Source organism: Oncorhynchus mykiss, chromosome 11 (genome assembly GCF_057628025.1).
Source record: "Oncorhynchus mykiss isolate SJ-2025 chromosome 11, ASM5762802v1, whole genome shotgun sequence".
NCBI lineage: Eukaryota > Metazoa > Chordata > Actinopteri > Salmoniformes > Salmonidae > Oncorhynchus > Oncorhynchus mykiss.
Genome location: NC_143032.1, coordinates 60,184,994 through 60,203,018, shown reverse-complemented (window position 1 = coordinate 60,203,018; position 18,025 = coordinate 60,184,994). Strand labels below are relative to the sequence as shown.

Below are 18,025 nucleotides of genomic sequence, written 5' to 3'. Positions count from 1 at the left end.
TGTCTCTTATTTTGTTTTTTGATTCAGTCTATTTAAGCCTCTTTAAGTCTGTTTTTGTGCGGGCTTGTTTTCTGTTAATCAGGTTGTGCGTGTTGTGTTCCTGTCCGTTTGTGCCCTGTGTTGGGTTGGCCAATTTTGTGACTGATTTTGCCTGTTGTTTTGGGCGTTCGCTTTGGAAACCTAATAAAGTCAGGTTTCCCCAGTATCCTCTGCCCTCTGCATTTGATTCCACACCCAACACTCCAGGCATTGTGACACATGTTTTTTCCTCATATCTGCTGTCCTGCGCCTGACTCTCTCACCAGCTACACACAGGACTCTTTACAGACAGGATATTCAGGAAAAATGTGTATAATTATATTTATTTTTAAATATCACTCATACAGTACAAAAGAGGGTGAAGAAAATACAACCAATGGTATAGTTTACATGAACATAAAACATGCTAAATACAAACAACAATACTACTCTACTTGGTTCATTTTAAACCAAGAAGATAATCATCTAGGCAATTCAATTGGAAGACTACTACTGCCAGAGCAGTAGACTGTATGCCTATCAACGCCTTTCAATGCTTTTCTATCTTAACCGTAAGCTATTGCTGAATCGAAAGTCAGTTCATCCTTCAGCCAGTCATGCCCTTTCAGGAGTATACTGCACACAGTCTGGAATGATTTGGCCCAATGGTGTTCATGACTCATAATCAGATGCACATATTGGTAGTGCACAATGAAGTAGGGGAGCTAAAGCTGGAACGATCTGGGGAATGGAGTGATGGAGAAAGAATCAGCAGAACCCAAAGCCGTTTGTCTGCCTAGCTGGAAGACATGCCCAACTGCTGCTTCAGTTTCTGGAGCTGTTCCATGCTGATGTTGTTGCCTCCACATACCACGATCACCACAGGGCCCAGGTCCTGCTTCAGCTTGCCCTCCTTCTGCAGTCTGGGAATGATGTCACAGTACACAGCTGCCAGGGCAGCGCCACACGCAGGCTCCACCAGGACCTTCTCATCGTCTGGAGCAGGAAGAGGAATTCAGTATCAGAGAGGCTTGTGGGCTTTTTTAGGTATACAGTAGTAATCATATGATCCTCTACACAGGTCTAGCCTACTGTTTGTGATGCTCACCAACAAAGCGCTCGACAGCTTTGACAGCATCCTGGTCTGTGACCACCTCGGAGTAAACGGTATGTTCGCCAGCAAGTTTCAGGGTCTGTGCAGATACTCTTGTCAGGCCCAATGTTGTGGCAATGCTGTGTAGATGAAAATGATAGAATTGTTGTTGTGCATACGGCTTTGCCTTCTTTTTTTGTGCTAACATATTACTTTTTGGCTGTAATGTTAAATAGATATATAAATAGCCCACCAAATCTACCTACCTCATCCCCATATTGTTTTTATTTACTTTTCTGCTCTTTTGCACACCAGTATTCTACTTGCACATCATCATCTCCTCATCTATCACTCCAGTGTTAATTTGCTAAATTGTAATTACTCCGCTACTATGGCCTATTTATTGCCTTACCTCCTCACGCCATTTGCACACACTGTATATAGACTTTCTTTTATTCTATTGTGTTATTGACTGTACACTTGTTTATTCCATGTGTAACTCTGTGTTGTTGTTTGTGTCACACTGCTTTGCTTCATCTTGGCCAGATCGCAGTTGTAAATGAGAACTTGTTCTCAACTAGCCTACCTGGTTAAAAAAAAGTTAATTATTATTATTATTTTTTTTAAAGATCCTGGTTTCTCGTGTGAGTGTGACTCTTACAATTTCTTACCTTGTGATCTCAGGCAGAGTGATCAACTTCCCAGCCTTTATAGCAGCATTAAGGCTGTGTGCCCCCACGGTCTCCATCGCTACGACTGGAACATTTTCCCAGCCGGCGCGACGCAGTCCTTCGACAACCCCGTTCATGAGGCCTCCACCTCCAACAGACAACACCATCGCCCCAGGCTTCTCCTGCAGCTCGGACTCCACTTCCTTCACCAGAGATGCATGGCCCTCCCTACACACACATTGAAAAAAAATGTGTTTTCACTTTTCATTCACAATACATTTTATGATACATTGCAAAGCAGTCCTTAGAATCTGCTTTGTATACATTGTTCTATGTTGACTGGAATGGAACACTAACAATCTTTCGGAATAAGCTATGTTGTTAATCGTTCATGAGACAAGAAAAGGCTGCTGGTTCTGCTATAATGCTGCTGATAACATTGAAGTCTATTCAGCTGAAATGTATAGTTAGTGTTTGGCTGTGAAATTAACCAGAAACATTTGGCTGCCATGAGGGTTCAGTCATCTTGTAGAATTAGATTATCTTCAATCCCTCTTGTTAACTGCAGCACAAAAATGCACGATAAGATATCCTCATAGATTCTGCCAATCATCCTATCATTGCACAGAGAACAATGTACAAGTTTTACTCAGTAAAGCATGGTAACACTCAGGATACTACGCATAATAAATGTATACAAGAAAATATGCCACGGAAAATTTAATTTGGATTGGAATAGAGTTGAATGTTTCTTATCCCTTATCAGCTTTCCTTATTTCATGGAAGACACTCTTACTTTGACTATTATTATCAGTACATTCACAGGAAATAGAGCAACACTGATGTTGCTGAAGTGTATTGATATGGTATCTGTAACTCACCAGATGAGAGGGTCATCAAAGGGAGAGATGAAGATCCATCCAGGGTTGTTGGCCACAAGCTGTTGTCCATATTCGATGCTCACATTCAACGCCTTGCCATGAATGACCACATCGGCGCCTTCGTCCCTCAGCCTCTCAACTGTTGGTTCCGGGGTGACACTGGGCACGACAATGGTGGCAGGTACCCCAAGCTTACGGGCAGAGTAAGCAGCCGCCATACCAGCATTTCCTCCTGTGATGGAGCAATGACAATGTCCACTTTAGGAAAACGGATACTATACGGAGAGTGCTTAAATGAAAGATCCCATAAGAATATAGATTTCTGAGATAATATGTTATGCTTCTTGTATTGTGACAAAGATTTTTAAGCAGTGATTTCAAGGTGATTACTCACCTGAACAGCAGACAAATCTCTCACAGCCTCGTTCAGCCCACTGAAAGACAACAAAGAGCACATGATATGACTCACAGTTCTGTTCCCCTTTATGAGAAGAACTCAAGGGACCCCACATTGAAAATATCAAATCAAATCAAATTAGTCACATGTCCAGTGTTCAGACAGGGACTGACCTCCTCAAACTGGTCTGGACTGGTCCTACTGGGAACATGCTATATACCATTCGCCTGCACATCCACACCCCATGTTGTTTTGCTGGGGCCCCTAACATGCATTCTAGCACAACAACATCATCCCATCTTATCACAAGCACCCCCTCACTCCACATCCTTTTCCTCTCCTAACTCATAGGTATGGGTGATTCACTCACTGTCTTGCAAAGGTGTCCAATGCCCCTGATCTTGAAGGATCCTGTGGGCTGGGATGACTCTAGTTTCAGGTAGACAGAGGTGCCTGCTATTTTGGTCAGGGCAAGGCTCTCCCTCAGTGGGGTGGCCACGTGAAGAGCTCTCTCCTGTGGGTTGTTCATTTCTCTAGCTGTGGACAGACAAGTTGATTAATTAATGTGTGACAAGTGTGAAAGCACATGAATTCATACATTTTCAATAATTGTGGAGGAAGAGCTTAACATGATTGTACTCTTGTGTTCATTCACCACATTATGCAGACGCTCTCATCCAGAGCAGTTGTGGTTAGGTGCCTTGATCAAGAGCACATAGACAGATGTGCAACCTTTTGCTTACTGGCCCAATGCTCTTAACCACTAGGCTACATTTAAGTGTTAATTCACAGAGAAAGATCAGCAGTGGATACAAGCATTAGAGGAAGAGCTCCACATCAATGAACATCCCCCACATTAAAGGTTGAGTTCAATATCACTCTATTAGCACTACAGAAAGAACATCAATAAAAACCTAGAAGCAAGCAAGGGAGTACACTGACACTCTAAGACAATACAAACTTTGTAATAAATACAGGTAAAACAATAAATAAAATAGGTGCTTATAATAGGTACTTAAATATAATATTTCTTACATCAAATTAATTATGTAGGCATATTATAATTTTATTCTAAAGCTTTTACAATTGCTTCAATAACAGACCCTATAAATAGAAAATATGAATAATCCAAACAAGCACATATATTGCAGGCTTTAAGACCAAGACAATCAAAGTAAAGTTTCACTTTACCTTAGTAGACTTCTGTTTTAGGGTAAAATGCAAACTTCTCAACAGTCAGGTCAAGTGGGAAATAGACAGTTCCAGTCGAGCTTTCACTGATGAGAATTAGAAGATGTTTTTATTCCTACTCGGCAGCGGGGACCTCCCTCCGCAACCAATCACCGGTGGGCACTCCTCTGATGTCACACAACACTTTATCTAGACGAGACGTGGGGATTTTAGAGCTTTTGTCACACACCATTCCCCTAATAAGGTCTAAGACAACATAATATATTGTACATTTCTGTTAAATGTATTGGTTTTAGGCTAGCATGGTGATGTACTCAAATTGATTAACCCATATGATCACCGCTACATTTAAGAAAAATAGGATAAACATAATGTCTTTGGAAGTTAGAGCAAATCTGTATTAACTGTCCTGCATATTATAATACATTCTATTTATATTTGCTGGGTCTTTAGGCTATAAACTGTAGTAACTTAATTAATGGGCACCTCAACTTACATCATGCATTATCAAATACGCCTAGATAGGCCTACAAAAATACGTAGGCTATTGCTAAAATGATGGTCATAATTTGGATAATGGAAACAACGTTAAATTACATTCCCCTCCCTAGCAGGAGAATACCCAATACAGAAGGAAATGCATCTTACTTGTATTCACAAACGCACGTTTGTGTCCCTTGCTTTTATGACCCTTGCTTTAGTAGTATTCACATTTTACGTTATTGACAGTGTGTAATAAATGACTGAACTAATTATTTAAACGTGAGTACAAAACTGGGTCAGTCTATAGATAAGTGTACATACCATTTTTACACGGTGTCCTCTGGCTGCGCTTGCTTTGCTGCAGGGGTCCATATCATTGTCATTACCAAAAGAGTCGCGACTATTTTGACTCCGCGCTACCAAAAGCGGCGGATTCGACCGAACACATCTAGAGGCGAGTGGCCTCTGCTCAGCGGCAGCAAATGTCATGTTGACGACTCAAACCTGACTGATCCGGCTTGGAATAGAAAGAGAATCCCGAGAGTATAGGCATTAAAACAAATGGGTCGTTCTATAAACCTTTTTCGTCCCTTTGATATTTTAAGTCGACATTGTGCACAAATATTTGATTTTAAAAGCCCGCTATATTAAATTGGTGCCCTTTAATATAGACCATTAATATAGACCACATGGAGAATTCAATCAATCTGGATTTTTAAATGAATAAAGACTTACTAAAGTGCTGTTTAACATTATTTTAACCCACTTAATCCTAACATTTCTCCAGCTTTTCACCATCATGGTAAAGCCTTTATTATTTTGCTGCTTTGAAAAAGTCATTTCTGAAGATATTTATTTATTCAATGCGTGATTCATTTACTTCTATCCCTAATGTTTAGGTCAACCCTGTTATGTGAACTGAACTCTAATTTTAATATGGTGAAACTATCCTTTTTAAAATATGTTTTTTCAAAAGAAATATTGAAAATATAATAGTCAAATCATAATGTGAAAGCGGTTAAGCTGGTTCTACTCTTTGTTGATGTTTTTTTGTGGTGATAATTTGAACGTTCAAATATGCATAGATAGACAGGCTAGAATTTTTGGGGGATCAATTTCACTTTTTGTGCTGTACCTTGTCATGCTGCTTGCTTTGCTAGTATCACTTGGTCAAACCTGTTACTTTATTTGGCACTTACTATAGTGGGAAATTGTTTTTTTTTAAAGTCGAACCTGCTTTTTATGACAGACTGTTAAAATCAGCTGAAATGAAAAGTTATTTTTGACAAAGATACACTTCTCAAAAGGCACCGAATTGTTTGAAAAACCCAAGTATTTTCGGATACATTTTTGCTGAAAATAAATAAATAAATAATCTGTATGACCCCTAATCTCGCTGTCCGCATGCATAACTCACTGTAAAATTGCCTAGCGCAAAACGACAAAGTTAAATAGACTCTATCATGCTATTAAAGACTTAAGAAATGCATTGCTGTAGCCTACAATATTTAACTAATTGGAATCACAGAGCACTTACATATTTTAGACCTAACCATTATCATTAACGTTATATCATGTATGGACCTCTAAACAAAATAAAAACATTTAATTAAAGTTATACTATTGTCCTAAATCATGGGAAACGAACAGAGCTACCACACAATCCAACGATTACGCACACACATATGGTCTTCCGCAAAGCACTTTCTGTCTCAGCATAAAATGCTTGAGTATCTCACGATGAACCTTGGAAAAATATACATGTTGGTGCTGACGTGATCAATGTCTAAAATCAAAACTTGTCATGTGCATTTCAGACTAGGTAAAAGCTGCTCACGTTTCACGTGCGTCTGGAGAGGTTCAGTGAAAAAAAAGATAACGTATTGGAATGCTGTCAAATACTGTCCCCACGATGACAACATTTGATAAAACAATATGTAAAAGTTTCTGACTGATTGTATATTATAGGCTACCCTTGTAATGATCCCAATAGACCGTAAAAAGTGATCTAATAGGCCTTGTGATCTCCGCATGGTTGTGTAGCCTAGTGCGCGCAGTAGGCTACCGAACCGCGCATCATTTTAGTTTCAATATTTATAGGAAAGTCCGAGAGCATACATTGCGCAAACAATTCCATAAACCATTCATGAAAATTAATGTTCAGTCTGATTTCTGTCCACCTTCACGTGATTAGGCCTGACTGCATATGTTTAGGACTAGGCTTTTACTGGCATAGATGTCTGAGTTGAGCTAGATGTCTGAACGTTGTGAACTGAAATGCTGAGTCAGAATCAGAACTAGGATGTTTACCCAATGTTTTCTCAAGTGTTACTTCAAGAGAATATTAGGACAGATACAGTGCCTTGCGAAAGTATTCGGCCCCCTTGAACTTTGCGACCTTTTCCCACATATCAGGCTTCAAACATAAAGATGTAAAACTGTATTTTTTTGTGAAGAATCAACAACAAGTGGGACACAATCATGAAGTGGAACGACATTTATTGGATATTTCAAACTTTTTGAACAAATCAAAAACTGAAAAATTGGGCGTGCAAAATTATTCAGCCCCCTTAAGTTAATACTTTGTAGCGCCACCTTTTGCTGCGATTACAGCTGTAAGTCGCTTGGGCTATGTCTCTATCAGTTTTGCACATCGAGAGACTGACATTTTTTCCCATTCCTCCTTGCAAAACAGCTCGAGCTCAGTGAGGTTGGATGGAGAGCATTTGTGAACAGCAGTTTTCAGTTCTTTCCACAGATTCTCGATTGGATTCAGGTCTGGACTTTGACTTGGCCATTCTAACACCTGGATATGTTTATTTTTGAACCATTCCATTGTAGATTTTGCTTTATGTTTTGGATCATTGTCTTGTTGGAAGACAAATCTCTGTCCCAGTCTCAGGTCTTTTGCAGACTCCATCAGGTTTTCTTCCAGAATGGTCCTGTATTTGGCTCCATCCATCTTCCCATCAATTTTAACCATCTTCCCTGTCCCTGCTGAAGAAAAGCAGGCCCAAACCATGATGCTGCCACCACCATGTTTGACAGTGGGGATGGTGTGTTCAGCTGTGTTGCTTTTACGCCAAACATAACGTTTTGCATTGTTGCCAAAAAGTTCAATTTTGGTTTCATCTGACCAGAGCACCTTCTTCCACATGTTTGGTGTGTCTCCCAGGTGGCTTGTGGCAAACTTTAAACAACACTTTTTATGGATATCTTTAAGAAATGGCTTTCTTCTTGCCACTCTTCCATAAAGGCCAGATTTGTGCAATATACGACTGATTGTTGTCCTATGGACAGAGTCTCCCACCTCAGCTGTAGATCTCTGCAGTTCATCCAGAGTGATCATGGGCCTCTTGGCTGCATCTCTGATCAGTCTTCTCCTTGTATGAGCTGAAAGTTTAGAGGGACGACCAGGTCTTGGTAGATTTGCAGTGGTCTGATACTCCTTCCATTTCAATATTATCGCTTGCACAGTGCTCCTTGGGATGTTTAAAGCTTGGGAAATCTTTTTGTATCCAAATCCGGCTTTAAACTTCTTCACAACAGTATCTCGGACCTGCCTGGTGTGTTCCTTGTTCTTCATGATGCTCTCTTTATGTTTGAAGCTTGAAATGTTGCAAAAGGTCGCAAAGTTCAAGGGGGGCGAATACTTTCGCAAGGCACTGTAGTGCCTACTTTAGATAACTGAGTAAGACTTTAGATAACCGAGTGGAGTGCACTCAAGGTGTGGTCTGCGTTGTTGTGCGGAGTTAGACAAGCCATGCTTAACCTGAATCCCTCTGAATCATGCAATGGGGAGGTTGAATATTGCTTTATTCCAATAAATGTTATATTAGGTTATAAGCATATTTTATAAATGTTAAATTCTAACTGTCTGTAAATTCCTCAGCGGCAAATGTTTAAAGGTTTTCGTTATCACATAGGCATAGCCCAATTCCAACTTTATCTTGAACTTTAATCACTGCAGTAAACACAGGATGGCAAAATGAGAGGGAGGCCAGGCTCAAGACATAGACATGTACTATACAACATGTCGACAAGTTGTATGGCTGGCAGCGTCCTCTGGTGGCCATTGCAGGCCGCTTTATCCACTTTAAAAATCAAATAACGGAGTGTTTAAATGGTAATAATGGCCTAATGGCCATTAATTAACGTTTATTATGGGCTACCTCCTGTGTGTGGTTAGTAAATTCAACATCCATAAATCCATTTGTCTTCAAAACCATGCCCAAAAGCACATGCCTGCATATTGTAGACAATTTCAATTGTTGTCGATAGTGGATGATTATCAATTTTCTGTCAAATGTGATTGAGGATAGTATATCAAGGAAAAAAGGTCTATCCACAATTTCCATTGAGGAGCATGATTTTGCAGCCTGGCCTCAAAGAGTGGACATTACATAGTAATCCTAAATCTGTGACACTCAGATTAGTATGACATGTCATGTTTGGTAGGGTTAGCCTACATAAAACAGAACCCAGCTAGCACGTGTGGTTCCTTGGAAGTTATGGGAATGTACATTTTTAGTTTCCCATTGGTTTTGGGTAATGAAGCCATACGCTTCCTGACAAGAAAAATGTAACATTTTTTTTAAACGTTCTGAGAACGGAAGTTAAATTCTTTCCTGTTCTGGGAACCTTCATTTTGAGGTTGCAGGGAGGTTCTGAGAACGTTATACTATGGTTCCCTGAAAGTTGTCCTAGGAGGTTTTATTAACATTCAGAGAACAATCAATCAATCAAATGTATTTATAAAGCCCTTCTTACATCAGCTGATGTCACAAAGTGTTGTACAGAAACCCAGCCTAAAACCCCAAACAGCAAGCAATGCAGGTGTAGAAGCACGATGGCTAGGAAAAACTCCCTAGAAAGGCCAGAACCTAGGAAGAAACCTAGAGAGTAACCAAGCTCTGAGGGGTGGCCTGTCCTCTTCTGGCTGTGCCAGGTGGAGATTATAACAGGACTTGGCCAAGATGTTCAAATGTTCATAGATGACCAGCAGGGTCAGAACAGAAATGATAGGTTATTTAAATAATTAAATCATGTTCTGAGAACATATTTAAATTAGATCTTTAATAACACTGCTAGCTTAGATGAACTATTTTGAAATTCCTTTGCTTAGGCATCAATCATGCAAACACATGTATTTTTCATTGTGACATAGCGTCAGTGAGATTCTAACTGATGATCTTCTATTCTCCATCCAATGAATTAGTTCACTGCGCCTCCAGGATGGAGCTAGCATGCCATGTTTTTTAAACTTATTTTAAGTTGTTAATTTTAGTCTAGTCAAGCTGACCCCATTTCAAAGGAAACAAGGAATCATTCAGATGAGGTGTCGCCAATTAGTGGGCGCAGCCAACCCACCTGAACACACTTAACAAGATAGAGGATAGAGAGTTTTGTTGATGCTGAGAACAGAATGTATGTTTTTAAATAACATTCTTAGAATGCTCTAAGAAGCTCTAAGAACATGGTTCTCAGAATGTTATGTTTTATTTTTATTTTACCTTTATTTATTTTACCTTTGTGCAGAAGATGAATGTGCAAGTAGAGATACTGGGGTGCAAAAGAGCAAAAAAATCAATAACAATATGGGGATGAGGTAGTTGGGTGGGCTATTTACAGATGAGCTATGTACAGGTGCAATGATAGGTAAGCTGCTTTGACAGCTGATGCTCAAAGCTAGTGAGGGAGATATGAGTCTCCAACTTCAGTGATTTTTGCAGTTCGTTCCAGTCATCCGTTCCGATCCAATCTTTAGGGATCTCAGATGATACGAAAGAGAGGTTGAACAGGCTAGTAACAGGGGTTGCAACAATTGCGGCAAATCATTTTAGAAGGAGAGGGTCTAGATTGTCTAGACCTGCTGATTTGTAGGAGTCAAGGTATTTTGCAGCTCTTTCAGAACATCAGCTATCTAGATTTGGGTGAAGGAGAAATGGGTGAGGCTTGGGCAAGGTGATGTTGAGGGTGCAGAGCTGTTGACCGGGGTAGGGTTAGCCAGGTGGAAAGCATGTCCAGCCGTAGAAAAATGCTCTTTGAAATTCTCGATTATCGTAGATTCATCGGAGGTGACAGTGTTGCCAGTCAATAATACAGTAGAAAAAAGAAAACAAAAAAGTCTATATACAGTGAGCGCAAATGAGGTAAGATAAGGGAGTTAAGGCAGTAAATAGGCCATGGTGGCGAAGTAATTACAATTTAGCAACTGAACACTGGAATGGTAGATGTGCAGAAGATGAATGTGCAAGTGGAGATATTGGAGTGCAAAGGAGCAAGATAAATAAATAAATACAGTATGAGGATGAGGTAGATAGATGGGCTTTTTACAGATGGGCTATGTACAGGTGCAGTGATCTGTGAGCTGCTCTGACAGCTGGTGCTTAAAGCTAGTGAGGGAGATATGAGTCTCCAGCTTTAGTGATTTTTGCAGTTCGTTCCAGTTATTGGCAGCAGAGAACTGGAAGGAAAGGCGACCAAAGGAGGAATTGGCTTTGGGGGTGACCAGTGAGATATACCTGCTGGAGCGCGTGCTACGAGTGGGTGCTGCTACGGTGACCAATGAGCTGAGATAAGGCGGGGCTTTACCTAGCAGAGACTTGTAGATAACCTGTAGCCAGTGGGTTTGGCGACGAGTATGAAGTGAGGGCCAACCAACGAGGGGTCGCAGTGGTGGATAGTGTATGGGGCTTCGGTGACAAAACGGATGGCACTGTGATAGACTGCATACAATTTGTTGAGTAGAGTGTTGGAGGCTATTTTGTAGATTACATCGTCGAAGTCGAGGATCGGTAGGATGGTCAGTTTTACGAGGGTATGTTTTGCAGCATGAGTGAAGGATGCTTTGTTGCGATATAGGAAGCCGATTCTAGATTTAATTTTGGATTGGAAATGCTTAATGTGAGTCTGGAAGGAGAGTTTACAGTCTAACCAGACACCCAGGTATTTGTAGTTGTCCACGTATTCAAAGTCAGAGCCACCCAGAGTAGTGATGCTAGACGGGCGGGCAGGTGCGGGCAGCGATCGATTGAATAGCATGCATTTAGTTTTACTTGCATTTAAGAGCAGTTGGAGACCACGGAAGGAGAGTTGTATGGCATTGAAGCTCATCTGGAGGTTAGTTTACACAGTGTCCAAAGAGGGGCCAGAAGTATACAGAATGGTGTCGTCTGCGTGCGTAGAGGTGGATCAGATAATCACTAGCAAGAAGAGCGACATCATTGATGTATACAGAGAAGAGAGTCGGCCTGAGTATTGAACCCTGTGGCACACCCATAGAGACTGCCAGAGGTCCGGACAACAGGCCCTCCGATTTGACACACTGAACTCAATCAGAGAAGTAGTTGGTAAACCAGGCGAGGCAATCATTTGAGAAACCAAGGCTGTCGAGTCTGCTAATAAGAATGTGGCGATTGACAGAGTCGAAAGCCTTGGCCAGGTCGATGAATACGGCTACACAGTAATGTCTCTTATCGATGGCGGGTTATGATGTCGTTTAGGACCTTGAGCGTGGCTGAGGTGCACCCATGACCAGCTCTGAAACCAGATTGCATAGCGGAGAAGATACAGTGGGATTCGAAATGGTCGGTAATCTGTTTGTTAACTTGGCTTTCGAAGACCTTAGAAAGACAGTGCAGGATAGATATAGGTCTGTGGCAGTTTGGGTCTAGAGTGACACCCCTTTGAAGAGGGGGATAACCCCGGCAGCTTTCCAAACTTTGGGAATCTCAGACGATACGAAAGAGATGTGGAACAGGCTAGTAATAGGGGTTGCAACAATTTTGGCAGATAATTATAGAAAGGTCCAGATTGTCTAGCCCGGCTAATTTGTAGGGATCCAGATTTTGCAGCTCTTTCAGAACATCAGCTATCTGGATTTGGGTGAAGGAGAAATGGTGGGGGCTTTGGCGGGTTGCTGTGGAGGTTGCCGGGCAGTTGACCAGGGTAGGGGTAGCCAGGTGGAAAGCATGGCCAGCCGTAGAAAAATGCTTATTGAAATTCTCAATTGTAGTGGATTTATCGGTGGCAACAGTGTTCCCTAGCCTCAGAGCAGTGAGCAGCTGTGAGGAGGTGCTCTTATTCTCCATGGACTTTACAGTGTCCCAGAACATTTTTGAGTTTGTGCTACAGGATGCTAATTTCTGTTTGAAAAAGCTAGCCTTAGCTTTCCTAACTGCCTGTGTATATTTGTTCCTAACTTCACTGAAAAGTTGCATATCACGGGGGCTATTCGATGCTAATGCAGAACGCCACAGGATGTTTTTGTGCTGGTCAAGGGCAGTCAGGTCTGAAGTGAACCAAGGACTATATCTATTCCTAGTTCATTTTTTTTAAATTGGGCATGCAGTGTTTGACAGTGATGAGGGGTGGTTGTTTGGTCGGGGGACAATCAATTCACATATGGTGTCGAGGGCACAGCTGGTGGCAACAGTGAGAGACTTGTTCTGGAAAGGTGAATTTTTAGAAGTAGAAGCTGGAATTGTTTGGGTACAGACCTGGATAGTAGACAGAACTCTCTGCAGGCTATCTTTGCAGCAGATTGCAACACCGCCCCCTTTGGCAGTTCTATCTTGGTGGAAAATGTTATAGTTAGGGATGGAGATTTCAGGGTTTTTGGTGGTTTTCCTAAGCCAGGATTCAGACACGGCTAAGACATCCGGGTTGGCAGAGTGTGCTAAAGCAGTGAGTAAAACAAACTTAGGGAGTAAGATTCTAATGTTAACATGCATGACACCAAGGCTTTTACGTTTACAGAAGTCAACAAATGAGAGTGCCTGGGGAATAGGAGTGGAACTGAGGGCTACAGGGCCTGGGTTAACCTCTAAATCACCAGAGGAACAGAGGAGGAGTTGGATAAGGGTACGGCTAAAGGCTTTAAGAACTGGTCGTCTAGTGCGTTGGGGACAGAGAATTAAAGGAGCAGATTTCTGGGTGTGGTAGAATAGATTCAGGGCATAATGTACAGAGAAGGGTATGGTAGGATGTGATTACAGTGGAGGTAAACCTAGGTGTTGAGTGACGTTGAGAGAGGTTTCGTCTCTAGAGGGACTAGTTAAGCCAGGTGAAGTCTCCGCATGTGTGTTGGGTGGGACGAAAGAGCTGTCTAAGGCATTTTGAGCGGGACTGAAGGCTTTTCCTTGAAATAAAACAGTAATAACTAGCCAAGACAGCATTAGACAAGGCATATTGACATTAGAGAGAGTTATTGGAGTTATGTTATTGGGCCCACACAAAATTGTATTGTAATGCCACAGCCTTCTTATTGGTCAATAAAATACTGTCCGGCTCTTGTTGTCAAATTGACTGAGGCCAGCAAATCTCTTGACCTCTAATACAAATCTGCACTATACTGCGTTTGCACTATGTGAACCCCCACACAACACTGTACATATTCACCACAGCAGCATCCCTCCAGCTGCTTATAAAGATATATCCCCTTTGTAAATTGTATATATTCCCACTGTAATCTGCCTATACTCCAGAGTTTTGGGTTTTACGTTTAAAATCAAATCAAGTTTTATTTGTCACACACGTGCTGATTACAGTGAAATGCTTACTTACTACAAGCCCTTAACCAACAATTCTTTAAGAAGTTAAGAAATAATTTTTTAAAAGTAAAAATAGATGAGTAAAAAATAGAAAATAGAAAATAAAAGTAACAAATAATTCAACAGCGGCAGTAAAATAACAAGCAAGGCTATATGCAATGGGTACCGGTACAGAGTCAATGTGCGGGGGCACTGGTTAGATGAGGTAATTGAGGTAATATGTACATGTAGGTAGAGTTAAAGTGACTATGCATAGATTATAAACAGAGAGTAGCAGCGTAAAATAGGGGTCTGGGTAGCCCTTTGATTAGCTGTTCAGGGGTCTTATGGCTTGAGGCTGCTAAGAAGCCTTTTGGACCTTGACTTGGCGCTCCGGTACCGCTTGCCGCACGGTAGCAGAGAGAACAGTCAATGACAAGCATGGCTGGAGTCTTTGACAATTTTTAGGGTCTTCCTCTGTCACCGTCTGATATAGAGGTCCTGGATGACAGAAAGTTTGGCCCCAGTGATGTACTGGGCCGTACGCAATACCCTCTGTAGAGTCTTGCGGTCGGTGGCCGAGCAGTTGCCATACCAGGCAGTGATGCAATCATCAGGACGCTCTCAATGGTCCAGCTGAAGAACCTTTTGAGGATCTGAGGACCCATGCCAAATCTTTTCAGTCTCCCGAGCGGGAATAGGCTTTGTCATACCCTCTTCACAACTGTCTTAGTGTGTTTGGACCATGATAGTTTGTTGGTGATGTGGACACCAAGGAAGTTGAAGCTCTAAACCTGTTTCATCACAGCCCCGTCGATGAGAATGGGGGTGTCATGACGTTGGCCTGGGGGGTAGGTTTATGACAGTCATAAATACCTCTTACCCCCTTTTTCCTCTCTCTACCCTACTGAGGTTACATTTGCAAAACCCTTGGTTAACATAGAGATTCTGGGAACATCAGAAGGTGGGGGGAAATTAACTATATTCTAGTAATCCGACCATGCGGTGGTACTTAATGAATATGATGTCATTTCGGTTGTCATCTGAGACATTCTCATCAATGATAAGATGACATAAAATCTACAGTGGAAAGTCTACACATCAGAGTTATCGGATTCACATGGAATTGTTGTTCAATTTAAATGTTTGAATATGAAATTATTCATGATGGAATGAAATGTGATTTTAGCTTCTAAAATGTGAGATTTGGGTTTTCATAAGATAGGGCTCTGCTCATTCAGTGGCCCACCCCTGTGAAGGGACATGGGCTATAAAACTTTTCAAACACGCCCTCCTCTCCCTTCCTATTTTAGCCCTTGACGACAATATAACCTCCTGTTCCGAAGATGTGAGGACGACGGTCCTATGTCAGATTGGTTCAGATAATAACTACAGAATGAAGCCAACATCAGCGTGAGCTTTGTTTGCGAATGGTATGAACTTTGAAATCCTATTCACTATAGAAGTACCTCCTAGCCGTGGAGTTAGCAACAGCAGATGCAAACGGGGGTTAGGAAGGAACAGACACAGTATCCCGTCTATCACACAACAACGTTACTACAACGTATCCAATTGACCACCAGAGACATTCTTCAAAGGACTCGGTTGGGCAACACAGCCTTCCATCTACCACCAACCTACCACCAACCTACCAAAGCGCAGCTGTCAGGATTTGGCCAGGGTTGTTCCAGTTTTGGCCACTAGAGGCCCCCATTGTGCTTTTTTGACCCTTTTGTTTTCCCTTGTTTCCAGTTATTATTTGAACCTGTGCCTTGTTTCCCTTGAATGTATTTAAACCCTTAGTTTTCCTCAGTTCTTTGCTCTGTGTTTGAATGTTAGCACCCAGCCCCAGCAATGCTGTGAACATTTGTTACTCCAGTTGGACTCTCTTGTGGTACTCTGTTTTTGTTCTCGTTTATTTAATTTTTATTATGTTTTGAGGCATTTTCCCTGCTGTATCTACCACCTTGTGGATTTACCTTTTGACTTAGAGGATTACCTTTTTCTATTGGAATTACTTTAGACGTTGTGGATTTATATTTTTGCCTGAAGAACCTTCCTTTTTACTTTATTAAAACACTGTCTCAAGTACTGCTGTGTCTGCCTCATCTTCTGGGTTCTGCCGACTATTAGTGGCTCAGTTTGCTAAGTGACTGTTTCTCACACCGGAGACCCGAATTTGTAACCGGGTCCTGACATCAGCACAGAGTAAATATTTATTGCATTTTCCTTTTCCAAATGGGCAGTAATTTAGAATGCATAAGATACTGTATTTACGATAGCACAGCTTCTTCCCTTTGTTCCTCAGTCTTCCCGCTCTTTCACTCAAACCCAGCCCCCTTTCTTTTGTGTAACAAGCTGTCATATCTGTTCTGCCCGTTAGGGACGTTTTCCTTTATGACGTAATGTGTAATCAAGTTATGATTTTAATATGTGTATGTGTAATTCTGTGTGATTAGTTAGGTATTTAGTAAATAAATAATTAAACACAATTTTGTATTGCTGATTCAACTTGTTAGCCAGGGTTCGTGCAGATAACTAAGAATTTACAACTTTCAGATGAGACTGAATTAAGATGACGATTAATATTGACTGCTATTGATGTAAAATATTACTAGGTCTTTAAGAGTTTATTCTGAAGATAACAGCTCTATATAATTATTTTGTGGTGCCCGACTCTCTAGTTAATTACATTTACATGATTAGCTCAATCAGGTTATATTAATTACGGAGAAATTATTTTATAGAATAGCATGTCATATCACTTAATCCGGCATAGCCAAAGTCACGACAGGGGCGTGCTCAGTCCTCCTTTTCCTGTAGTCCACAATCATCTCCTTTGTCTTGATCCCGTTGAGGGAGAGGATGTTGTCCTGGCATCACACGGCCAGGTCTCTGACCTCCTCCCTATAGGCTGTCTCATCATTGTCGGTGATCAGGCCTACCACTGTTGTGTCATCGGCAAACTTGATGATGGTGTTGGAGTCGTGCCTGACCATGCAGTCATGAGTGAACAGGAGGTACAGGAGGGGACTGAGCATGCACCCCTGATGGGCCCCCGTATTGAGCATCAGCGTGGCGGATGTGTTGTTCCCTACCCTTACCACCTGGGGGCGGCCCGTCTGGATGTCCAGGATCCAGTTGCAGAGGGAGGTGTTTAGTCCCAGGGTCCTTAGCTTATTGATGAGCTTTGATGGCACTATGGTGTTGAACACTGAGCTGTAGTCAATGAATAGCATTCTCACATAGGTGTTCCTTTTGTCCAGGTGGGAAAAAGCAGTGTTGAGTGCAATAGAGATTGCATCATCTGTGGATCTGTTGGTGCGGTATGCAAATTGGAGTAGGTCTAGGGTTTCTGGGATAATGGTGTTGACGTGAGCCATGACCAGCCTTTCAAAGCACTTCATGGCTACAGACGTGAGTGCTACAGTCGATAGTCATTTAGGCAGGTTACCTTAGTGTTCTTAGGCACAGGGACTGTGGTTGTCTGCTTGAAACATGTTGATATTACAGACTGTTCCAATATTGTATTTTCTGTATGATGTGTTCGTATATTGTGTATTGCTGACAGCATCTTCTCACTAAGGCAAATTCCGGGTATGTGTAAATGTACTTGGCAAATAAAGGTGATTCTGATTATTTTTGTCAATTCAACAACGGACCAGTCAATTTGATAAGAGATTTGCTGTCCCCAGTCAATGTAAATTTGACAACAAGAGACGGTTCGTTGTTGAATTGTTACATGTAGTACCTTTAAG

General features: G+C 41.5%; 1 protein-coding gene across 1 annotated transcript; it reads right to left on the bottom strand.

Annotated features, from left to right (window-relative positions):
- Nucleotides 1–335: 335 nt before the first annotated feature.
- On the bottom strand, nucleotides 336–6,805 carry LOC110536048 (L-serine dehydratase/L-threonine deaminase). The gene is made up of 8 exons (XM_090189147.1): nucleotides 5,056–6,805; nucleotides 4,252–4,440; nucleotides 3,431–3,597; nucleotides 3,058–3,097; nucleotides 2,664–2,895; nucleotides 1,783–2,010; nucleotides 1,127–1,251; nucleotides 336–1,014 (listed from the first exon to the last, which is right to left on the bottom strand). The coding sequence occupies exons 3-8, from the start codon at nucleotides 3,587–3,589 to the stop codon at nucleotides 815–817; spliced, it is 984 nt and encodes a 327-aa protein (XP_090045273.1). The 5' UTR covers nucleotides 3,590–3,597; nucleotides 4,252–4,440; nucleotides 5,056–6,805; the 3' UTR covers nucleotides 336–814.
- Nucleotides 6,806–18,025: the final 11,220 nt, after the last annotated feature.